Source organism: Mobula hypostoma, chromosome 3, assembly GCF_963921235.1.
Source record: "Mobula hypostoma chromosome 3, sMobHyp1.1, whole genome shotgun sequence".
NCBI classification, from domain to species: Eukaryota; Metazoa; Chordata; class Chondrichthyes; order Myliobatiformes; family Myliobatidae; genus Mobula; species Mobula hypostoma.
In genome coordinates, this window is record NC_086099.1 from 99,291,614 (window position 1) to 99,317,859 (window position 26,246).

Here is a 26,246-nt window from a genome sequence, read left to right on the forward strand (position 1 = left end):
AAAGGACTTGGTCAAGGAGAGACAGAATAATCAAGATAGATTGACATATATTCTGTGAAACAAATACAGTTTAAAATAGTGCCTCTATTAGGACAGTCCTAAAAGTGAATCATGGGACGGGGTGGGTAGGGTGGAAATGGTAGAAGAAGATTGTGCTGGGTTGAGGCACTATGGTGTGAAGATCTCTGGAGGAAATTAAGTTATTGATTGGAAGGGCATTCATGACCCAGTAATGGTTACGAAGAGGGTGAGGGGGAGTATGTCCAAGATCTTTTGTTTGGTTTCTTTGAGGTTGAGGACAGTTTTCTAAACCACAGCACTGAATTTGACAGCTGACTTGATGATAGTGTTACTGAGAACTGCAAGTTCAAGTGGGGATCAATTGGAGAAAGAAAGGCATGTGATAAAGTTAAGATGCTCTATATTGCATCAGCACTTACTGGTGAATAGATCTTGACAAGCAAAGACCAGAGGAAGAGGATCTAGTTCTCAAGTTAGATGCAAGGGTCCACAATCTGGGATGAAGACCCTTGGCCGAGAATATGAATTTGGGTGAGACGGTATTGGAAGAAAAGTTCAGTGTCATGCCGGCTTTTAATTCATTGGGATGGGGACATGGGGGTCCAAACTAAGGTTTATTTAGCAAAGGTAACTCAGATGTTTTTCAGATAAAATATGTTCTAAACATATTTTTAAATTTCAGCAATAATTCTACTAATGTTAATTACTGCTTTTGAGGTCACCTAATTCATTTTCAAGACTTAATTAAAAATTTGCTGCTACCTATTTGTTGTGTTGACATTGTGCATATCTGTGTTCTCCCTATAATTGCTTGGGTTTCTTCTGGATGCTCTGGTTTCCTCCCACATTCCAAAGACTTGTGGATTAGGGATTATTAAATTGTGGGCATACAATATTGATGTTAGAAGCATAGTGACACTTGTGGACTGACCCCAGCACATCTTTTCAGTCTCTGTTGGTCATTGATACAAGCGATGCGCTTCACTGTATATTTCAATGTTTCAGTGTACGCTAACTTTAATCTTAATGGTTTTGCTGATTTGTGATACTGAAAATCTGATGAGTATTTCCTCTATTCTCAATACTTTATTTTAGTATATCACTGCTATTAAAGTATCCGAGATGCCATGGTTTGATGATGACAGAATAGTTTCTGAAAAGGTAAAGGAGTAAGAAACAGAGCAGTCGTTGCTTCGGCCATTAAAAGTTAGCATTGAATGGGCCTGCATGATGGGCATTGTAGCATATCTTTATAATTGGCTTCTTCTGATGCACTTTTTGAGCTACAAGTTGATGATTCATTCTCACGCCAAGACTTGTTTTTATTTCACAGTTTTCACCAAAATAGATCTTTGTAAACTGTTCTGAACTGCACACTAACAGGATTTCTTGGGCTGAAATCTCACCCTAGCACTTGAAATAACATCACTGCTGCTTTTGTGGCCTTGTGATTAAACTACGTTGTTTCAAGCAAAATGTAATGATGTAACTTGAGTTGGATTAGTTCATTCTTCTTCCTGTTTCCCTTCCTCTATTCCATGGAAAACAAAATATTAGATCAAAGCATTTAAAATACCTGCACATTTAAGCAGTTTCAAAATTAAACCTCATCACTTCAATATTAATTATTGTTTCACATATGGAAAGCACTTTTTTCTAAAGCATGTTTACCAAACACGACTTCGCCGCATAGTGGTTGTGACTATTTAACTTTGCAGATGATTTATTATTGTGTACACATAGACATGCTTGGCTACTGTAAAACAACCTTTATGTTTGTAATTTTTGATCTAGTGCTATGTCAAAGGTAAGTTCATGACTATATAAAGAATCATTTGTGTTGCACAGAAGTAATCTGTTTTGCTTTTACAGAAACCTGCTCGTTACCGTAGAGCTATTAGCTATGACAGTAAAGAATACTACCTACGACTTTCTGCTGGAAATCCAACCATGTATCCAGATACAATTGAAGAGAGTTCGGAGGGTGAAACCACCCAGCATGAACCTGAGCATGGAGAAGACACAATTGCAAGAGTTAAAGGTTATATCATTGTATTATCTGTAATGCACCTTGATTGTCTTGCAACTGATGTGCAAAAGGACTTCTGTTGCACTTATTTTAAAATTGTATTTTCTAGATGTTGTAATTACACAATTTTTTAAAAAGCGAAACAAAAATAAATGAAAATTACGTGATCTTTCAGGGTGGCATGATGGCACAATTAGTAGCTCACAACTCCAGCAATCAGCATGCAGACTAGAATTCTGGTGCTGTCTGTTAAGAGTTTACACATTGTCCTTTTAAACAAGAGGGTTTCCCCTGAGTTCTCAGGTTTTCTCCTATACCCTCTGCTTGGTGGTAGGTTAATTACCTATTGTAAATTACTCCCATGTATGTGGGTAGTAGGTTAATAGTATTCAATCAGTGCTAACTCTTAGAATATATTCCACCACTTACTGAGAGAGAATGGGTTGCGGGGAGGTGGGGTGGTGGGGAGACAATTGGGGAATGAGATTGATGGAAATGCTCTAAGTACTGGCAAAGACTTAATGGGCTAAATGGCCCTTTTCTGTGTCATAGAGAAGACATGAATTGTGGAATCTCATCACGTATCCTTCAACCTAAATTAGACTTAAATATACTTTTATAATAGCAGTTGTATTCCAAAATGTTTGTACAGCATGAAGAATCATTCCAATATCTTGAAGATCTAAATGGAAATAGTTTTCCTTGTTATAAATTTTCGTTTATAGTAAAATGTCTTCTAACCTGTAAAGGTGAGTTGTTCACTCTGATCTGATGAAACATAGTCATTCACGGGCTGATGAAGGGTCTCTGCCCGAAGTGTCAACTGTTTTCTCTTTTCTGTAGATGCTGCCTGGCCTCTGAGTTCCTCCAGCATCTTGTCTGTGTTGCTTTGGATTTCTAGCATCTGCAGATTTTCTTGTGTTTATGATTTACATAGCCATTCAAGCCTTGGAACATGTTTCATAACTCATTTCGTTGCTGAACTGTACCTCATCCTATAACTTTGTACCCTATAATCTTCTTCACAATTTTATCATTTGAACTAGGATCAGCTTTTTGTAGGGCCATATGAATGTTCCATAAGTAAGTTGACTCACTCCGATTTTATCATCTTATTTGGATCTTTGCTTCTTTGCCAAAGGAATTAGTTTCCCTATTGAATCATTTTAATATTACATCAGTCTTAACCTTCTAAATGTTAGGATACAGACAAGAGTTGCAGGAGGATGGGAACCAGAATGTCAGAGCAGCTTGTGGAGTGCATGTGGGGAAGATAGATGTTATGCCTACATAGCGAAACGGGAATCGATAAGTTGAGTAAGCATAGTGGGACTAACGTTCTGAGTATTTCAGACAGTAATATAGGTAAAGCAGATTAGCTTAGATCATGGATTAACACGTAGAATTATGATTGTAGCCATTAAAGAGACTTGGTTGCAGAAGGGACAGAACTGACAGCTCATTGTTCTAGGGTTTTGTTGATTTAGACATGATAGACAGAGAGGTATTGAAGGTGGTTTTACTGATCAGGTAAATTGTCACAGTAGTGCTCAGACAAGACAGACTAGTGTCTACTGAGGCTATATGAGTGGAACTGAGGAATAAAAATGGGATGACCACATTAATAGGATTTTATTATAGACCTTCAAACAATCCGTGGGATTTAGAAGAGCAAATTTGTAGAGATCACAGACTACTGCAAGAAATGTAAGGTTCTGATAGAAAGTGATGTTAACTTTCCACAGATTGACTGGGCCTCGGTACTGTAAAAGGGCTCGATGGGATAGAATTTGTCAAATCTGTTCAGGAGTTTCCTTAATCAGTACTTAGAGGGCCCAACTAGAGAGAGTATGATGCTAAATTTCCTATTGGGAAATAAACCAGGGCAGGTGACAGAAGTTTGTGTAGGGAAACACTTTGCACCTAGTAATCATAATATCATTTGTTTCATGATAAATATAGAAAAAGAGGACTGGTCCTCAGGTTGGGATTTTAAATTAGAGAAAGACAGAGTTAAAAGACATCAGAAAGGATCTAACAGGTTTGGATCAGGATAGTTTGTTTTCTAGCAAAGGGATGTTTGGTAAGCAGGAGGCCGTCTAAAGTGAAATATTAAGAGTACAGAGTTTGTATGTTCCTATTAGAATAAAAGGCATGGCTAACAGGTTTAGGGTACTTCAATTTTTGAGGGCTATTGAGGCCTTGGTTAAGAAGAAGGAGGTGCAGCAAGGAACAAATGAGGTGCTTGAAGAGTATACGAAATACATAAGAAAAAGAGTATAAAAGCTTGAGAAGGAAATCGGGAAGGCTAAAAGAAGGCTTGAGGTTACTCTAGCAGATAAAGTGAAGGAAAATCCCGAAGGCTTTTACAGATATATTAAAAGCAAATGGATAGTAAAGGACAAAACTAATCCACTTGAAGGTCAGTGTGATCATCTATGCATGGAGCTAAATGAGACGGGAAAGATCTTAGATGGATTGTTTGTATCCGTATTTACTTGGGAGACAGACTCTATGGAATTGAGACAAAACAGTAGTGAGGTCATAGACCATATACAGAAGAGGAGAGGGTTATAGAAGAGGAGGTGTATGCTGTCTTAAGGCAAATTAGGTGGCTAATACCCCACGGCCTGACAAAGTATACCCTCAGACCTTACAGGAGGCTGGTGCTGAAATTGCAGGAACCCTGGCAGAGGTATTTAAAAAGTCCTTAGCCACAGGTGAGTTGCCAGAGGACTAATGTTCTGTTGTTTGAGAAAAGCTCTAAGAATAAGCTGGAAAACTATAGGCTGGTGAGTCTGACATCAGTGGTTGGTAACTTATTGGAAGGTATTCCAAGGAACAGGATATATATAACTATTTGAATAGACAGGCTTGATTAGGAATAATGAACGTGCTTTGCGCATAGTAGGTTGTGTCGAACCAATCTTGAGAGTTTTTCAAGGTGGTTACCAGGAAATTAGATGAAGGAATGACAGTGGACGCTGTCTACAAGGATTTTAGCAAGACCTTTGATAAAGTTCCACGTGAGAAGATGGTCCAGAAGTTTCAGTCTCTTGGCGTTCGGGATGAGTAGTAAATTGGATTCAACATTGGCTTAGCAGGAGAAACCTGACTTGTAGGTATCTCTGACTAGACGCCTGTGATTAGAGGTGTGCTACATGGATTAGTACTGGGTTCATTGTTGTTTGTCATCAGTATTATGATTTGAGTGATAATATGGTAAACTGGATCAATGTACGTGCGGATGATGCTAAAATGGGGGGCATAGTGGACAAGCAAGGAAGGCTATCAAAAATTGCAGCGAGATCTGGACCATATGGAAAAATAGGCTGAAGTTGGCATCGCAGGTAGATAGAGTCGGAAAATGAAATTTTTGGCACATTGATCTTCAAAAATGAGAGCAGTGAGTGCAGGAGTTGTGATGTTATGTTGAAGTTGTATAGGATGTTAGTGAGGCTGAATTTGGAGTGTGCAGTTCTGGTCACCTACCTATGTGAAAGTTAGCAGTAAGCTTGAAGAGTACAGAGTAAAATTTACAAGAATACAAGGATATTTCTGGAATTTGAGGACCTTAATTACAGGGAAATGTTGAACAAGTTAGGATTTTATTCCTTGGAGCATAGGAGAATGAAGCAATATCTTATAGAAGTATACCATATCATATGTGGTTTAGATAGGATAAATACATGCAGGCTTTTTTCCCTGAGGTTGGGTGAGAGCTGAAGTTGGAGGTCATAAGTTTAGGGTGGAGGTTGAAATATCTAAGGGGAACTTCTTCCCCCAGAGTGTGAACGAGCTGCCAATGGAAGTGGTGGATGCAGGTTCAATTGCAACACTCAGGGAAGTTTGGATAGGTGCATAGGTGAGAAGGGTATGGAGGGTTATGGTCTGGGCGCTGATCGTTGGGACTAGGCAGAAAAGCAGGCTACCACAGATACAATTGTCTGAAGGCCTTGTCTCTGTGCTGAAGTGCTCTGATTCACTTTCAGACTCCAAATCCATAGATTTAGGGCGAAAGGTGAAATATTTAAGGGGAACTTCCTCACTCAGAGGGTCGTGCATATGGAATGAGCTGCCAGTGTAAGTGATGGATGCAGGTTGGATTGCAACATTTAAGAGAAGTTTGTTGTTGAATGAAATGATGGTTCATCTATGACCTAGATTTATGTTTCTGTTTTTTTCTGCATCGCACCTAATTTAATTGCCACAAATATGTCAGACCTAGTTTCGAAATTAATGGTTGCCGTAGCATCATTTGCTATTTGAAAAGAGTTCCAGATTTTCATCATCGCATGTAGTGTGGATTCCAGTTAATCAGGGCAGCCGCTTATTTGGGACAACTCCTCAAGAACAAAAACTAATCGATAAAATTGCCGGAATTCCCTTTGTTTGTTTGGGATACAATGCTGCTTAATTGGGGCAGTAGAATGTTGCCGAACAGCTTCAAACTGGTGTCAGTCACACACACTTGTGTGGCCATTAGACATTACACCATGCTTAGAGCAAACAGTTTTTAAATAGCATCAGTTGCATGCGATTGTGTTCAAAAATCATTTATTTTTGTTATTGATAGTTGGCAAGAAATAGTTAAGACAGTTCAGAACTGTTTTGGTCAGTATGGTTTAAAGCATTAAGGCCAGCCGAGGTAACAATTCCTCTACTTCAAGTTAGGTACTATGAAAAATGTTAATGTTACAATGAAAATGAAGATTTAGAGGATGCAATAGTCGATAACATTGTATCAAGTCAGTCCATTATCTGCACTAGGTGTTAGCACTGATTTTGTTCATTGCATACACTGGATGAATTCCTCTGATAACTGTTAGGAAGTAATGCACAGTTTTATAGTAATATAACTCTGCTAAATTTTTTAATTTGTTCTGTATTTCATTTAAATACATAGTTACACAGTTTTTTAAAAAATCTTTTTAACTATTTCCATAAAACATAACTAATTGGGGCAGCCATTTAATTGGGCCAAAATGTACTGGTCCCACTGTGTCCCAGTTAACAGACATCCACCCACTGTGTGTGTGTGTGTGTGTGTTTATATCTGTCTGAATGTGTGTGTGTGTGTGTATATATATATATATATATATATATATATATATATATGATAATACGAATTTTTTGGGGGGGTGGTAGTACAATACAATACGTAAAATAACTACAGTACAATGCAAATGTTTTGGGCAACCTAGCTATATTCAAAGTACATTTATTATCGAAGTATGTATACCTTATACAACCTTGAGTTTCGTCTAGATAAGTCTTGTATATATCCAAATCTAAGACTTTTGCGCAGTACTGTATGTGTGTATGTATTTATTTAAATGTCTGTTTTCTATATTCACTGCTGATAGATCCAACTAATTTTTGATTGCATTCCCTAATTCTGATCTCCACACATTAATAAAGCCCTTTAATGTCTTACAATATATATTAAATGACCCTTTAACCAGCTAAATTCCATAAGAGTTATTTTCTTTAATCATGAGTAGATATTTATCTTTGAAGTATATACATATATCAATCTACATATCACATCAATGCAGCTTTCCTTCTAAATCAATCTGTGATTCTTAAAAAGTACTATATTGAGCATAGTAGTACTGGTGATGTCTGTTCCTATACATATAAAATTAATGATCACTGAATGGACTGCAAGCCTTTTTATATCTCTGTTCTTTCGAGATTTCAATCATTTCTATTCTTTGAAGGGCTAAAAGGGGTAACCATTTTTACCTATATTAAACCAGTTGCCACTATAATGTCAATTGATTTGAGCCAGTTGTCTTACAACAGTGCCTACATCTACACCAAATGCAAAGCTTTGTTACAACAAAAAAGCATATATGGCCTTGCATCACCCCATCTAAGTCTTTGATTGACAGGTCAAATCTGGTTCATCAGAGATACTCAAATGGCATTAATCACGTCCTGCTAAAGAGTTTATCTGTCCAGTTCCCATCGAATTAGCGTAGCTAATTCCCAGCTTCCTTGCATTTCAGCTTTTGTTAAAGGTCCTTTTAGGATTTGAAGGCTTTATAAATACATTTTGTTGCCCACTATTTCAATCACCACCTTGAAAACGGATTGGGACCATCAGGCATGCGATCAAAATAGCTTCACAGATACACTATCATAAAATTGCTACTACAAAAAAAGTGACCTGGAAATGTTGGAAGAAAAAAGAGAATTTGCATTAAATACAGTAGCCATGAAATTAATGATCATGTATAACAAGCTGTACTAATTCTATCCATGTATGTGATTTGAATAAAAAGTAAAATTTAATTAATGCCATTCTTTCTTCAGGCAATCTCTTAAGATATGTACATTTTCATTAATTTTGCAAAGTAACATAAAATATAATTGTATAGGAATTGTGAAGCCACCTTTGAAACGTTCACGTTCTGCCCCTGATGGTGGAGATGATGACAGCACAGAACCTTTCCTTGACCAGGCTTCTGAAGCAAGTTCAGTGGAAGAAGAAGAGAAGACCGATAACCAAACACTCTTACGATTATTAGAAGAGGGAGAAAAGGTACATAAACCAATGAATTTTTTTTTTATCAGAGGTGTAGAGAAACTTCAATATGGATTTAGAGGAACTAAGTAGATATAGACAATCTTGAAATTTTACAGCAAACAAATTGCCTTGCTAGAAAAACTAGTGCTTTTTGGTTTCCTTTTTTTATATAAATAACAAAAAAATGTTGTTTGAAAGGCTACATAGTGGGTATTTTGGGTAAAATGGGAAATAACTGTGTAATATTAAGATTTTAGTTCTTTCTGCTCCAGATTAATGTAGTTGTTGGCTAATGTAAGGTACTTTGAATGATGGTTAAAGTAGTACTACCAGATCCCACATGTTAATGCAACAAATAGATTTTAAACGACAATTAATATTAGTGATATAGTTTTGCAAGCTGATTTTCTCTTGTCAGATGATTTGCAGTACTGGCTTAGTCTGTCATTACATGCTCCCTAGATTTACTTTTTTTAAAACTTAATTGGAAATTAGCTCAGAATATTGCGTACATTTCATTCCTATGAAAAGGAACTAGATATGGGAAGGGCTTATTTTAGGCAATAATATTAGCTTGAAATACAAGTATATGAGTTGGACACAAAGAACACAAAATAAAATACTATAAAATGATGTCACCATTCTCCATTTAGAAAGAGAAAAAGATCTACAGTTTTAAAAAATCATAGTATCCCAGGATAATAGAAAACTGACTAGTTGACTTTTCATGGAGTGTGACTAATTTACAATCTTTGCCTAAGACTGGTTGGCATCTATTTAAGTTTGGCTACTGATTATCCAAACCAGACGTCGCATGAAGCCTAAGATTCTGGCCAGCTTTTGGGCCCAATATCAAATGAGGCTCTGAGACTGACCACTGGAAAGACCTAACACAGTGAAGGCTGTGCTAGTTCAATTTCTTTCTGAATCTGAGAACATGTGAAGTCCCAGAGATTGATCACCAGATGGGCCTGGCATCATGAGACCAGGAGGTAATGCAGGTTGCTAAGGCTTTAATAATAATAATACTAATATTGATTATAGTGCATATGATGTTGGTGTCTCCAACACCATCACACTGAGCACGCCCGCGGCCCCCCCTACCCCCCGGGCTGTGTGCTTAGTCCACTGCTGTTCACTCTGCTGACCCACGACTGTGCTGCAACCCACAGCTTGAACCACATCATCAAGTTTGCCGATGACACGACCATGGTGGGTCTCATCAGCAAAAATGATGAGTCAGCATACAGAGAGGAGATGCAGTGGCTAACGGACTGATGCAGAGCCAACAACTTGTCACTGAATGTGAACAAAACAAAAGAGATGGTTGTTGACTTCAGGAGGACACAGAGCGACCACTCTCCACTGAACATCGACGACTCCTCAGTAGAGATCATGAAGAGCACCAAATTTCATGGTGTTCACCTGGTGGAGAACCTCACCTGGTCCCTCAACACCAGCTCCATAGCAAAGAAAGCCCAGCAGCGTCTCTACTTTCTGCGAAGGCTGAGAAAAGTCCATCTCCCACCCCCATCCTCACCACATTCTACAGAGGTTGTATTGAGAGCATCCTGAGCAGCTGCATCACTGCCTGGTTCGGAAATTGCACCTCTCGGATCGCAAGACCCTGCAGCGGATAGTCAGGTCAGCTGAAAAGATCATCATGGTCTCTCTTCCCGCCATTACAGACATTTACACCACACGCTGCTTCTGCAAAGCAAGCAGCATTGTGAAGGACCCCACGCACCCCTCATACAAACTCTTCTCCCTCCTGCCATCTGGCAAAAGGCACCGAAGCATTGGGTCTGTCACGACCAGACTATGTAACAGTTTCTTCCCCCAAGCCATCAGACTCCTCAATACCCAGAGCCTGGACTGACACCAACCTACTGCCCTCTACTGTACCTATTGTCTTGTTTATTATTTATTGTAATGCCTGCACTGTTTTATGCACTTTATGCAGTCCTGGATAGGTTGTAGCCTAGTGTAGTTTTTGTGTTGTTTTACGTAGTTCAGTGTAGTTTTTGAATTGTTTCATGTAGCACCATGGTCCTGAAAAATGTTGTCTCGTTTTTACTGTGTACTGTACCAGCAGTTATGGTCGAAATGACAATAAAAAGTGACTTGACTTGATATGTTGTCCTACCTCAGTTCTGAAGTCACAGCTTTGCTGACAAAAGTAGTCCTGATCACCTTGTCATATATGGTTTCAAAAGTCACTTTTATTGTATTTGGACTGGCCCAGTTATTCACATTGCCCCCATTTACCCTCCCCTTCTCTTGTGGAAAAAATGAAAATTGCACTTCAAAGTGAAAAAGTGTCCCTTTGGCTGAACTAAAAATAGGTTCAGCTGGGAGCAAGTGTTGACTTGGGTGGATAATTGGAAACAATTCTGTCCAGAAATAGATTTTAAGGAAGGCTCCTAATTTTTCAGTGATAATAGTTTTGAAGCTCCTACCTTTTATCATTATTATTCTACACTTAGGAATTTGCAGCCCGTAAGATATTATGGAGAGATTCTGAAGCTGCCAGTGATTTAGATATTTCCACTGGATGTAATTGTTAGTTACCTGAAATCATCAATTTTTCTGGTCTTCATCTTGTGGCTGCATAAGTATGTATTTCAAATCATGAGGCTTTTGCATTTAAGTTGCAATGAAAATTGCAAGTTCAGAGCAATGACTGTCTCCAATGAGAAAAGGTCCAAACACCTTCATGTTGTTATCATTCTCCCAGCATCAACATCCTGGGGGTCATTATTGAGCAGAAGTTCTATAGCTACAAGAGCTGTTCTGAGTTTTGCATAGAGTTGGAGAGCCTTAGAGTCATGGACAAGTACAACACAGAAACAGGCCCTACAGTCCATCTAATCCATGCCAAAATAATTTCACCTGCCTGCTCCCATCAATCTACATCGGGACCGTAGCCCTCCATATTCCTACCATCCATGTACCTATCCAAACTTCTCTTAAATGTTGAAATCGAGCTTGCGTGCACCACTTGTGCTGGCAGCCCATTCCACACTCTCATGGTCCTCTGAGTGAAGAAGTTACTTCGTAAACACATCACCTTCTACCTTTAACCCATGACCTCTGGTTCTGGTTCTAGTCCTATCCAACCTTAGAGGAAAAAGCCTGCTTGCATTTACCCTATCCTTACACCTCACGATTTGAAATACCTGTCAAATTACCTCTCAATCTTCTATGTTATGAGAAATAAACTCCTAAACTATTGAATCTTTCCTTATAACTCAAGTCCTCCGGAGTCGGCAACATACTTGTAAATTTTCTCTGTACTCTTTCAACCTTGCTTACATCTTTCCTGTAGGTAAGTGACCAAAACTGGACACAGTACTCCAAATTAGGCCTCATCAATGTCTTTTACTACTTCAACATAACATCCCATCTTCTGTATTCAGTACATTGACTTATGAGTTGAAAAAGAATGATATATTCAGCAAGTCATCTGGCATGTGTGTAAAAAGAAATAAAGGTAATAACTCTGGTCACTGGTCTTTTGGCTGAACAGTATAAGTGGGAAAACAAGTATTTTTAATTTGCAAAGTCCGGGAGTATTTTGCAAGTATTCATCATCTGAAGCAATGCTTATATCAGAGAACCATTACTATCTAGGGCAGGGGTTCCCAACCTGAGGTCCACAGGTCTAGGGAAAGCTCAAGGGGAAAAAAAAGAGAGAGAATGGCAATTGGTTATCGGAGGACAGTACTAAAGATAAGATACAGAACAGCTGAATGAAACTTGAAAGGTAAGAGGTAAATGTTAAACAGCATTAATGCGAACTAGATATAAAACAGAAACACTAGCGAAAAATGTACTGTCATTAGAAAAGACATTTCCTTTCATCAACATATTTTCATTGTTTGTACATTTCACTTGAATTTGTTTATGAAGAGAGTACATTCCACAGTGAGCACTTAGTGCAAAGCCTTACCTAAGTTGGAAGTATATAAGGCTGATGCTTTAATTGTCAATTTTTTGATATAGTAATATCGAACATATGAGTTATGCATTTCCAGAAATATTCTTCTATTAGGTGTATATGGCACCTGCAGCTTAAAATTGTAGTGACTCCTTTTGAATGTGGTATGTTATGTAATTTATGCACATTCTCAGGATTGTTAGTTCAACCAGTTAGAACTAAAAACATTTACTGATGTAGATGAACGTCCTGGAATAGCTCATTCCATGATTTCAACATAACATCTCATCTTTAATGTTTCACTAACAATAATCATTCATAAATTTCATAAACTGAAAATGTCGTTACCTGAAGACCTAGATTTCCTGATTCTCTTCCTACAGATTTTTGCTGGTGATAATAATGTTTCCATTTTATCTGTCAGAAATATTATATTGTGAATTGCAAATTATTGCCAGTGCTGGATATCTAAAAGAGAAAAAGATCCTGTAATCCTTCAGGAAATAAGGGAAGCTTTTGTGAAAAGATGAAGGTTTTGCATAATAATCAGAAGAACTCCAATTTTAAAAGTTTCAGTGTAACAATAATGTTGGTGATGTAGATTTATCAGGAGACTATTAACAATAGTATTCAATAAATGGGTTTGTGGTCTGTTTTAGATTCAGCATATCTATCGATGTGCTCGAGTACAAGGGTTGGATACCAGTGAAGGACTCCTCTTGTTTGGGAAAGAACATTTCTATGTGATTGATGGTTTCACAATGACTGCCACCAGAGAAATTCGTGACATTGAAACGCTGTCTCCAAAGTGAGTTCTTGTTCTTGCAATGTTCAACTTTGGTGTCCTTTGAGTTAGTTGTCCCATATTTGTATGTTGAGTGCCTGTAAAGGTTAATGTGTACAACCTGCCTTCCCTGAACTACAGAGAAGTTTGTTGTTTTTGTAGACTGCTGTGTGCCAAATGAAAAAAGGTAATACATTTCCCATTTTTCAAGAGGAGAGTTTCCTCCTGCTCCAGTCCCACGACTGAGTCTGAGCACAATGACCATCAAGATCCTAACTTTCCCTCTACTTAATTCTCAAAGGGGGAATCCTTGAGCTCCAACATCAGAGATTTTGTTTTTACCTTCAACAAAATATCCTCTGAAGACTTTAGAAACCTCGCCTGCTGTAAATAGCAATCTTCACACTTCTCCATAATAGCTTCATTTTCCAATTAATCACCAAGTCACTGATAGTGTATTCTCCCTTGAAATAGTGCAGGTGAGAGTTCAGAGTTTGGGAACTGGGGTTGTTTCTTCCTCCTGTTATGCAGTAGAGATTGACTGGATCATTGCTGTCCAGTCCCGATGAGGGTCTCAGCCCAAAACGTCAACTGTTTACTCTTTTCCATAGATGCTGTCTGGCCTGCTGAGTTCCTCCAACATCTGCAGATTTCTTGTATTTGTGATCGTGTTAAGAATATGTGGTCTTGATTCACAAATGAAATTAAAAGCGAATCAGCACCACTGTCATGTCAAAATAATAAACACATTTGATTTGATATTACAACAACCCTGTTTCTTCAGGAGACCTAGACATGTTGGAAAGGTAGAGGGAGCAGATAGACTTGGAGGTCATTACAAGGTAAAATTCAAGCAGAAAAATAGATAGTCAGTGTTTTGGATCGAGACTCTTCCTCTCGATCTTTAGGGAACAGTGTCTCAGAAAGGCAGCGTCCATTATTAAGGACCTCCAGCACCAGGGCATGACCTTTTCTCACCATTACCATCAGGTAGAAGGTACAAAGTGCCTGAAGGCACACTCTCAGCGATTTAGGAGCAGCTTCTTCCCCTCTACTATCTGATTCCTAAATGGTCATTGAAGCTTTGAGTATTTCTGTTTTTGCATGTTTTTAGTCGGTTATACATAATTGATTTACTTGTTAATTTATTATTATCATTTTATCTCTCTGCTAGATTATGTATTGTATTGAACTGCTGCTGCTAAATTAACAAATTTCACGTCACATGCCAGTGATAATAAACCTGATTCTGATTCTGACAGTCTAGATGAAGGATTGCAGCCCAAAGTATAATCTGTCCATTTCCCTCCATAGATGTTGCCTGACCTGCTGAGTTCCTCCAGCAATCTCTTGTGTCTCCTTCATGCAAGGGTTAATGTATGAGAAGTGTTTGATGGCTCTGGCCCTGAACTCACTAGAGTTTAGAAGAATGAGAGGGGATCTCACGTAAACCTATCAAATATTGAAAAGCCTTGATGGAGTGGATGTTTCCTGTACTGGTGGATTCTAGGACCAGAGAGCACAGCCTCAGAATTGAACAGTGTCCCTTTAGAACAGAGATGCAGAGGATTTTTTTTAGTTAGAGAGTGGTGACTGTGAAGGCCATGTTATTAGATATAAATAAAGTAGAGGTTGATAGATTCTTGGTTAGTAAGGGTATTAAAGATTACTAGGAGAAGGCAGGAAAATGCGATTGAGAGAGAGAACAAATCAGCAATGATGGATTGGCAGAGCAGGCTCGATGGGCCAAATTGCTTTCCTTCTGCTCCTATATTTTTTCAGTATTTTTTACCTATGCTCTGCAGTCATTGCTTGAGTTTAGGGTATAGTCCTGTGGTGCTTTCTGCCAGCCAGTAATCTGTCATTCATGAGTATTTTTGTACGAACATAAGTAACCATCGTTGACAAGATATTTAACCATGGTTGGATTTAGCTCAACTAATCAAGAATGCTGTCTTATCTACTGTACTTTAACAAATGTATTGCTAACAGGGCTTATTGTGTAATAACCAGAAAAACAACCACCAACTGATATGCTGATTTTGTTATTATAATGCCCTCTACAGGGAGTAGTAACTGAACGCTAGGATTCTCTGTTACTGAAAATATTAGTGGAATCTAATTTAAATTTAGTTATATTTTATGACATAGCCAGTATTGGCACACCTCTTTTTTTTTAGCATGCATGAGCCAATTATTCCCAGAGGTGCGCGGCAAGGCCAGAGTCAGCTGAAGAGGACCTGCAGTAAATTTGCTTATGAGGACATCAAGGAAGTCCATAAGAGACGGTATCTGCTGCAGGTGGGGATCTTATTTCCTGTATTAAAACTATTAATTTTACATGCATTAATAAAATCATCTGTTTTATTTCTTTTTCTCAAATTTACATCTCTTTCAGCCAATTGCAGTTGAAGTTTTCTCTGGTGATGGACGAAACTATCTTCTGGCCTTCCAAAAAGGAGTTCGAAATAAAGTATATCAAAGGTAGTAGGATTTCCTGTGTGAAATTATAGCTTACAGGGAAATTTGATGAATTGAAGTGTATTCTATTTAAATTTGGTGCATGTACAATAAAATACTTCATTATTTTAGTTATATCAAAATGTCCATAGTCTGTTTTATTAACAAGGTAATTTGATACTCTTTAAAAAGAGTCTGCTTATTGCTGTATGTCCAGAAACACTGTAAGCGGGTACAAATACTATAATTAACATACAAGATAATACGAAGTATTACAAATGGTGTAAGTTTATATATTATTTGCATTTCTCTCTGCATAAATATTCTAAGTGTAACCTTTTGTTTTGCTACTGAAACAACTGGTGAACGTTAGGCTACTTCTAATTCCAGTACCATCGGTTTCTGACAAACTCAGTATTAGATATGTATATCGATCTATAGACCATAAAAGGAAGATATAATCATTTTAAAAAATGAGCATTTTAAGTTTCATTTTGTTTTGTCTTGAAAATCTATTGTGAAAACATAGAACAGTATAGCACTGGACAGGCCAGTCATCCCACAATCTTGTGGTGATCTTGATGCCAATTTGTATTGTATACCTTCTGTATCATCCACATCCTTCCATTTTAATGTATCTAGCAAAAGACCGTAAAACATAGGAGCAGAGTTAGGCCATTCGGCCCATCCACTATGCGCCAACATTTCATTACGGCTGATCCCATTTCCCTTTCAACCCCATTCTTCTGCCTTCTCCCCATAACTTTTCATGCCCTGGCTGATCAAGAACCTATCAAACTCTGCCTTAAATGCAGCAAATCACCAGACCCGACCTCCATGGCTGCCTGTGGCAACAAATTCCACAGATTCACCCCTCCTCTGGCTAAAGAAATTCCTCCTCATCTCTGATATAAATGGATGTCCCTCTGTTCTGAGGTTGTGCCTTCTGGTCCTAGATTCTCCCACTTTAGGAAGTATCCTCTCCACATCCACTCTATCTAGGCCTTTCAATATTTGATAGGTTTGTTTCAATGATTCGCCTCTTAAACTTCACCAAACTGCCAGCTTGCACTACCGCCCCTGGTAACCCATTCCAGGCAGCTATTCACTCTGTTTTTAAAAATAAAACACCTAACTTGCCCCTCATGTCACTTTTAAACTATCAAACCTTACCCCCTCCCAAACCTCCAGTGTTAAGAATTCTTGGTGATAAGATATGACTGTCTGCCCTATCTATACCTCTCATAATTTTAAAAGCCCCTATCAGGTCTCCCCTCCAGCCTTTTCTTATAGTTCATACCCTTCACTTACTAGAGCGACTAGAATTGCACAGAATATTCCATGTGTGGTCTGAATAAATTTTTACATACCTGCAGTATGACTTCCCTACTCTCATACTCAACACCCCTACCAATGAAGGCAAGCATGCCATATCCAGTTGTGTAACCACTTGCTGGCTATTCCTTAGCAGGCCATGCATTTCCACGTGCACATAAATCCTGTCCTTCCCTATACACCCTAGTAGCTTCTTTACCTCTGATATGAGGCTCATTGGCCTATAATTTCCTGGATTATCTCTATTTCCCTTCTTGAACAAAGGCACAATATTTGCTACTCCTTTGGGACCTCGACTGTTGCTAGTGAGAACAAGAAGATCCTTGTCAAAAGTCCTTGAAATCTCAGTTGCTTCTTCCAACATTCTGGGATATATGCCATTAGACCATGGAGACTTATTCACTTTAATGCTTTCAGAAGATTCAGTCTGACCTTTTCCTTATTCTCAAAATGCCCCACTCTTCACTATTTTCCAATTCCTTCTCGGTAAATATGGACACAAAGTACTCATTTAATACTTCAGCCCCTTGTCCTGATTCCAAGGAAAAATTCCCTCCTTTATCTTTAAGGGGACCTACCTTCTCCTGAATTATCCTCAATTTGTATAAAATACTATGGAATAATCCTAAGATCCTGCTCATCAAGTACATTTTATAGTCCCTTTTGGCATCCAAATCACCTGCTTGGGCTCCTTCTTGCTACCTTTATTCCACAAGTGCTCAGTCTGATTTTAGCTTCCTAAAGCTAGCATATACTGTACCTCCTTTTCCTTCGTAACTAAATTTAGGATTTCTGGGGTTTTCCAAGATTTCTTTACCTTACTGTCCTTGTCCTTACTGGAACATACAGATCCTGAACTCTGATTAACAGGTGTTTGTACAACTCTCACATGTTAGACATGGATTGTCTAACAGCATCTGCTCCCGATCAATGCCCCTTGGCTCTCTGGTAGTTTGCCCTCCCCCAATTTCAGAGATTCAAAGTATGTATAGAGTATACAACCCTGAGATTTGTCTTCCTGCAGACAGCCACAGAACAAAGAAACACCATGGAGCCTGTTCAGAGAAAACAAACTCCCAATGAGCCCCCAAAAAAACAATTTGTGCAAACAGCAAAAAAAAAACAAGCATATAACACAGAGAATACTAGTCATCAAACGAGTAGGAATGTTCAGTTTAGTTCAGTGTAATTTAATGTAGTGCTGTATCATTCATTGACTGCAGGCTGCAGAGCCAGTCCACCCCAATCAAAATTGTGCAAAATAGCAATTAAAAAAAGGAGCAACCAGAAATACATGTAACATGAACTGCAGGGTCCTCTAAAAATGAGTCCAATCTACAAACCAAGCCACTCAAACCTTGCCATGATCCAAGACTCCTGCACCTTCCTCCAGCAGTAGCCAGAGGGAGGGAGACCGGTCAAACACAAGCGGACGGCACTGAACACCCACTTGCCATCTGCTCTCATCCTTGTTGATTTCAATCTTGCTCAATGCTTTTATTGGCAAGATCGGCGAGAACCGGATAGTGGGTGAACATGGGTTCACCCTCCACTATGAGGCCACACACTCCGTTCTCAACTATGCCAAATTCCCTCAGAGACAGCAAAAGCACCAGGTCGCTCATTTGGCCCAAAAACACATTATCAAAGTGTAAATCGCAGGCTCTGATTGCACACAGCTTCGAAGTAGAAGTATATATTTTTTTAAAAAGGAAGTAGTTTTTTTTTTCTTGAACTGTCTGCAGCATATCTCCATTAGTCACGTTCATTGGTGGTGCCATCTTGCCATAAGTTTTAGTACCTTACCGCAAGATCCAATTATATCGTTAGTCATAACTATCTTAAAACATAAAGTGTTGTGGTCAGTATTCACAAAATGTTCTCCGACTCTCAGGTTCATCACCTGGTCTAGTTCATTTCCCAAAACTAGGTACAGTATGCTCTCTCCACTAATTGGGCTCTCCACATACTGTTAAAAAACTTCTCTTGAGTGCATTAAAGAAATCCTGATCCATCTTGGTTTCTTACATCAAGGAAATTCCAGACAATACTGGGGAAGTTAGTCCTACACTCTGACAATTTTGTTATTTCTGCACATTCTGGCTACATACCTGTTCCTGCATCTCACAATGGCTATTGTGGGTTCTATTAAAGTTCTGTCAGTATAATTGCACCCATCCTGTTTCTGAGCTCCATCCAAATTGCCTCTGGATGAACTCTCCAGTATGTCCTCTCTAAGTACTGCTGTGATATTCTCCCTTATCAGTAGTGCAACCTCTCCATCCCTTTTACCTCCCTCTCTATCATGTCTTAAAACAAGGAAACCCAGGGATATTGAACTGCCCTACAAGTCTCTCAGGCCATGTACTGATCGACCTCTGTTCATCCTCGTTGTTGTTGAGTGCTGTTGAGTCATCATCAACTCATGGCGACCCCATGGATAGCGTAGTTGTCCATAGGGTTGTCATGGCAGGATACCAAAGTAGATTGCCAGGCCATTTTTCCGCGCAGATGTTGCTGCTGCTCAGGTTGAGATTCGAACTCAGAACTATCTGCCTTGAAGCCCCGCAAATCTTTCCTGAAATTACCCCCTCTCAAGTTAAGTGCATGCCATCTGGTGTTAGACATTTCAACCATGGGAATTGGCACAGGGTTAATAAGATCAGAGAGTTAAATAAGTGGCTCAAATATTGGTCTGGGGGAAGTGGGCTTGAACTCATGTGACAGTGGTATCAGTATTAGGAAAGGGGCTATTCTGGTGGGATGGGTTCACTTGAACCATGCTGTGACCTGGATCCTGGGTGAATTGCATAACTAGGGCTATGAATAGGGCTCTAAATAGTAGATAGTGGGTTCAACAGCTCAGAAAAGTATGGATAAAGTAAAGGGGAAGGAGAGTGGTGTGCAGGAGATGTTACTGAAGTTTCCAAAATAAAGAATAAGACAAAAATTTAGAAAGGGAGTTTAAGTTTAGGAAACCTGGATTCAGAATTGAAAAGAAGGATGGTGAGTACAGGATTGAAGTTTGAATGCACAGATTATACAAAATAAGATCGATGATATAGCACAGTTAGAAATTGCAAGTATAATGTGCTGGGCATTAGTTGAAAGAAGGTCGCAGCTGGGAGTGTAACATCCAAGGATACACACTTTATTGAAAGGACAGGCAGGTAGGCAAAGAGGATACTTGAATGCACAGAATATACAAAATAAGATAGATGATGTAGCACCATTAGAAAATGGCTTACAGGGATAAGTCAAGAGAATAGGATTGAGAGGGAAAATAAATTTGCTACAGTCGAATGGTGAGGTAGACTCGAATGGTCAAATAGTCTAATTCTACTCGTGTTTTATGGTCATTAATTTTATGGATGAACCTCCCATGAGGAATTGTGTCAAATAGTTTACTAAAATCAATGCAGACATCATTCACAGCTCAACTTCAATTCCTCAAAAAACTCAATCAAGTTAGTTAGATATACAGTAACCTGCCCCATGTAAAGGCATGCTGACTTTTCTAAATTAGGCCATGGTTTTCCAAATGCTCATGGATCCTATGCTTAAGAATCCTCTCCTGTAACTTCCTTATTACTGACATGAGATTCATCAGTCTGTAGTTTCCAGGATTAACTCTTATTTCCCAGGATTATTTCTTACTTCCCTTGAACTGTTGAATAATTGAACAAATTACTGTCCAGGGATTTTGTTGTTAATTAATGTTCTTAACCCTTATATCTGCTAATTCTAAACTATTAAAGTTTTCATTAAAGGTAAATAACAATTCTTTGAGGTTTATCAATGTGTGAAAGCCGATCATTTCAATTTACAATGATGTTTGTGCTGCAGATTTTTAGGAGTGGTTCCCTCTTTGACTGACAGTTCTGAGTCTGTTTCTGGCCAGCGGCCCAATACGAGTGTGGAACAAGGGTAAGTGGAGTTCCAGAAGTGCCTGCGACCTCCTTGGCTGCTTCAATTTCTTTTGAGATTGCATTTTAAATAAGTGAAATAGAGATAAGTTCTTTGTGCTTTCAACATGTAATTCTTCAGTTTGATCCTGAAGATTTTGGCATTACAAAACAAAGTCATTAACGCATGACCAGCTGCCCTTGAAATGCGACAAGCTTTTTAATTTATCTGCTTCTGTTAGGACTTTAATAAATATTGATTTATGTGAAGGTATTAGCTCTGTTCCCTGATTTTCATTTGCTAATGGTGAAATTTTAGAATCACTCATTGCTGCTGGAGGATGACTGTGTTCTTTTAATATTGAACAGCACAATGTGAATAGTTACCAAGATAATATCTGAGGTACTTACAGATACTTCCGATAGCTACCTTGTAAATAGTAACCCATGAGTTATTTTAGGTACCTTATTAAATCTATTACAGTAAATGCTTACAGTAAACTTGGAGGTGAGAACATAGACAAAGCATACAATAGGAAGTATTCCACTTTTTCATTACTGACAACTTTACGTTCACTCTCAAAAACAATTCTGCAGTCCTCTCAAGGGGCTGTGTTGTGCTGTGCAAAAAGGTAATTAAAGATAATTTGGGATGCACAGTAATGTAATGGTTAGAATTATACTATCACAGCACCAGTGATCGGGGTTCAATTCCACTATTATCTCTAAGAATTTTGTACATTCTGTCCATAACCTTGTGGGTTTCCTCCCACATTCCAAAGATGTACAAGTTAGTAGGTTAATTTCTCACATTGATCTAGTTAGGCAGCGTGGGCTGGTTAGGCAGGAAGGGCCTGTTATCGTGCTGTGTTTCCAAATAAAAATAAATTTAAACAAAATTAAATCTGGGAAACAAAAGAGCTCAACAATAGAAATTAAAGAAAAACCTAGTGAAATTGTTCATGATTATCAAAGGGATGAGAGTAAACAATGAACTATCATGTATTTTTACTGTTTGATGCATTACTATTAACCAAAAGCAAATAAAAATTCACAGTCTTCCTGGAGCAAGTGGCCAAGCTATGTGATAGTCGAATTTTTGCAGTATCAAGCTCAGAAGAGTTTGGCTTCGTGTTTCATTTTCACATACTTCATTGATCTCTTCTTCAACTTTTCTGCTTTTTCCTTTACCATTCTCCACTCTGCCACGTACACCAAAAAATGGACTGCAGGAAAGAACTTCAGTAATTTGCTCTCTATACAAGTAAATGGTCAATATATGTAATTAGGAGGAGCATGAGAGAAATTTCGGAGTAAAGAAGTCTTAAGATTTTCTTGAGCTCCAAAGCAGTTGTCGTGTGAGTCACATTTGAAGAGAATCCAGTTCATATGTCATTTGGCCAAGCGGAGGGTTGTGCCATGATGGAAATGGCTGAGTCACAACTCTCTGGAGCTCCATACCAGGCTGTGATGCAACCAGAATGCTCTCCACCATATATCTATAGAAATTTGTAAGTGTGCCTGGTGATATTGAATCTCTTGTGACTTCTAAGAAAGTGGAGCCAATACTGTGCCTTCTTTGTGAATACATCAGTGTGTTGTGCCCAGATTAGATTCTTTGTGAAGTGATGCCCAAGAACTTGAAACTGCTCACACTTTCCACTATTTAGTGCGGATTTGTGTGTGTTCTCTGACTTCTTTCCTGAAATCCACAATCAATTCCTTGCTGACATTGAGTGTGAGGTTGTTGTTGTGACACTACTCAGCCAGTAGACCTATCTCGCTTCCAATCACCACCTCACCACCATCTGAGGTTCTTCGTACAACAGTGGCATCATTGGCGAATTTATAGGTGACATTTGAGTTGTGACTAGCCTCAGAGTCATGGATTTTGAGTAGAGCAGTGGACTGAGCATGCATCTTGAAGTGTGCCTGTTGTTGTCAGTGAGAAGGATAGGTTATTACCCATCCGCACGAACTGTAGTCTCCTTAAAAATCCATTTGCAGAAAGAGGTATGGAGGCCCATGTGCTGAAGTTTGTTAATTCGTAGTGAGGGAATGATGGTGTTGCATGGTGAACTGTAGTCGATAAGCAGCAGTGTATCATGTTTTGGTGTCATCTAGCTGCTCCATAGCCAAATGGTGAGCCAGCGAGATTGTTCTGAACTTGAAGTCACTCAAACCACCACTGGCTTTGTTCTGACAGTCTCGTTCTTCCCTCTGCTCACTTATCTATACTTGCTCTTGATTTTAACATTTTACATTATTGATATCATGCCTTCTATGGCCCATTCCTATTCCCCAGATTGCAACCCACTTATTTCTTAATAGTCCTCCATATTTTTGTCCCTTTACTTTTCTGTCTTCAACCGTTCTAAAACTGATGTTTTAATACAATATGTTGAGGACACAATAAGATATTAAATGTTTTATTAGCATTTTCATTTTCTACTTGATAGATAATTTATAGAATACTGTTATATTCAAAAATATCACTGTCTGTTTTAAGAAATGTATAATTTAAAACTTAAGCTGACTATGATAAAGACCTCTTGAAATATTTTGGTATGTGTCTGTGTGTAGTTTTAAGTAAATGATTCTTAAGTGCAAAGTAAGCATTTTTAATTTATCTATTCCCAGGTCTGGTTTGCTTAGTACACTGGTTGGAGAGAAGTCTGTAACACAAAGATGGGAGGCAAGTAATTTTAAAAAATGGCCAGATAGAAATCAAAACAAGATCATCCTATGTGAAATAAATATGCAAAATAGTGAATGAGATCTTAGTTCAAGCTTTTGGGTAAAATCTTTCAGATGACATCCTTGCAGCATCCAACAAAATTAAGGATGCTGGAGACCTGAAATAAACCTGAAAATGATAAAATACTCAGGTGAGGTGACAGCTGTCCATAAAATTAACGTGGCCTTTTATATATTGGTGAGACCCGACGCAGACTGGGAGACCGCTTTGCTGAACATCTACGCTCTGTCCGCCAGAGAAAGCAGGATCTCCCAGTGGCCACACATTTTAATTCCACATCCCATTCCCATTCTGACATGTCTATCCACGGCCTCCTCTACTGTAAAGATGAAGCCACACTCAGGTTGGAGGAACAACACCTTATATTCCGTATGGGTAGCCTCCAACCTGATGGCATGAACATTGACTTCTCTAACTTCCGCTAGGCCCCACCTCCCCCTCGTACCCCATCTGTTACTCTTTTTTATGCACACATTCTTTCTCTCACTCTCCTTTTTCTCCCTCTGTCCCTCTGAATATACCTCTTGCCCATCCTCTGGGTCACCCCCCCCCCCCGTCTTTCTTCCTGGACCTCCTGTCCCATGATCCTCTCGTATCCCCTTCTGCCTATCACCTGTCCAGCTCTCGACTCCATCCCTCCCCCTCCTGTCTTCTCCTATCATTTTGCATCTCCCCCTCCCCCTCCAGCTTTCAAATCCCTTACTCACTCTTCCTTCAGTTAGTCCTGACGAAGGGTCTTGGCCTGAAACGTTGACTGCGCCTCTTCCTATAGATGCTGCCTGGCCTGCTGCGTTCACCAGCAACTTTGATGTATGTTGCTTGAATTTCCAGCATCTGCAGAATTCCTGTTGTTTTCATATCAATAGCCTTTTTTACTTCAAAGGTACATTTAATATCAGAGAAACGTATACAGTACACATCCTGAAATGCTTATTCTTTGCAACTATCCACGAAAACAGAGGAGTGCCCCCAAAGAGTGAACAACAGTTCAACGTTAGAACCCCAAAGTCCCCCCCTCAGCTCCCCTCCCTCCCGTGGGTAAGTGGCAGCAAGCAACAATCCCCCCTCTCCCCACCGGCAAAAAAAACCTCAGCACCCACCATCGAGCACTCAAGTGTGAGAAAGGCAAGAGCAAAGACACAGACTTGCAGTTACCCTAAAGACTACTTGTTCACCTGGTAATTTGACATACCACAGGCTTTCTCTCTCTCTCTCCCTAATAAGAGAAAGGGGCATCTCCATTTCACAGCGAGCGGGGAACCATAACAAACTTGCTGGTTTACGACGTTAAAAGTCCATTGCGTTGCTTTTCTGAGATTTGTGCCCAAAGGTCTCTGGGCACGCAGCCTTAGATCTTCCGTCTCCCCCGACACACCAGTCTTCTGATCGGACACTGACCTCCGATCTCTCCCTTCCCCCCCCACGACCAGTCTCTAGAGCCATGAAAACTCGGTCCTCCAAAGGTGAACAGAGCTCCTGGGCCGAGCCCTTGGTGTGCCAAACAACGGCCAGTTGTGAAACCCCGAGAGCGGGTCCTATTCCCGCAAAGAACCATAGTCAGCATGTAACTTCATGTCAGGGTCTTCAAAAGAGCCCTGAAAGGGAAAAATAGAGATATTAAAGATGGAAGTAGAGCTCTTTCTGAAGATACAAGCAAAGGAGTTGCCTTCTGTTTTTTTTTAATATTCACACTTGCTGACTTAGCTGTTGGGCATATGTAGTATCTTGTCTTTTAAATGTTTCCAAAGATTTTGCCTACTTAATTAAAAACTGATTTTTATGTTGTTCATTCTCTATGTAGAGGAATGTTACACCTTTTTTTATCTGTTTGAATTAGGATGACCAGGTAACATGGATGAAAATTGAGACAGATTTTCAGAGGTGGTATAGGTATGCTTAGGGAGTGGAGCATTATGTTGGGGACTAGGTGCTTACTCAATGTAGAACAGCAATGTTCACATAGGCTAGTGACCCGGACTGAATTGATTTGAACAGATCCTTTGAAAAGTGCAACATTCTCTAGAAAGTATTTAGGAAATGAGTGTGGACAGCCAAATCCATAATAATTGTTTAAAATACATAGTTAATGACTAACTGTTCAGTAAGAGCCATTAAAGATTCCTTCTGGAACCAGTTTTCATTACCTAAGATTATTTTGCAGCAGTAAAGATAACAGTTTACATGAATAGCACAGCTGCGAACTCAAAACATATAAATGTCCTTCTTTAGAATGTAGAATTCATAACTCAGCTTCCCCATTCTACAAAGATCACCTCTCTAATTATCCAGTACTACTCCTGCTGTAAAAAAGAAGAATCAGGCAACTCTTCCTTTTTTGGGTTTCCATTCTTTTTCTCACACCACACAACCATAGCTTCTAGTCTCTGGGACAGAAGGATCAGTCAAATAGTTTGTTGTATGCAAATGAACAGCACTTCGGCCAGTATCATCTATGGCATGGTCTGCTGGAGAAAGGCAT

The 26,246-nt window shown here is 39.1% G+C and overlaps 1 protein-coding gene across 4 annotated transcripts in view; it reads left to right on the plus strand.

Annotated features, from left to right (window-relative positions):
- wdfy3 (WD repeat and FYVE domain containing 3) overlaps positions 1–26,246 on the plus strand; it is a 369,321-nt gene that overhangs the window by 303,835 nt on the left and 39,240 nt on the right. For 3 of the 4 annotated variants that reach the window (XM_063043525.1, XM_063043526.1, XM_063043527.1), the window contains 7 exons: positions 1,894–2,062; positions 8,437–8,600; positions 13,185–13,333; positions 15,490–15,610; positions 15,708–15,793; positions 20,951–21,031; positions 23,650–23,704. In XM_063043525.1, coding sequence (XP_062899595.1) covers positions 1,894–2,062; positions 8,437–8,600; positions 13,185–13,333; positions 15,490–15,610; positions 15,708–15,793; positions 20,951–21,031; positions 23,650–23,704 — 825 coding nt within the window. Of the gene's footprint in view, positions 1–1,116; positions 1,183–1,893; positions 2,063–8,436; positions 8,601–13,184; positions 13,334–15,489; positions 15,611–15,707; positions 15,794–20,950; positions 21,032–23,649; positions 23,705–26,246 lie in introns of all 4 variants that reach the window. The other variant, XM_063043524.1, reaches the window with a different exon arrangement.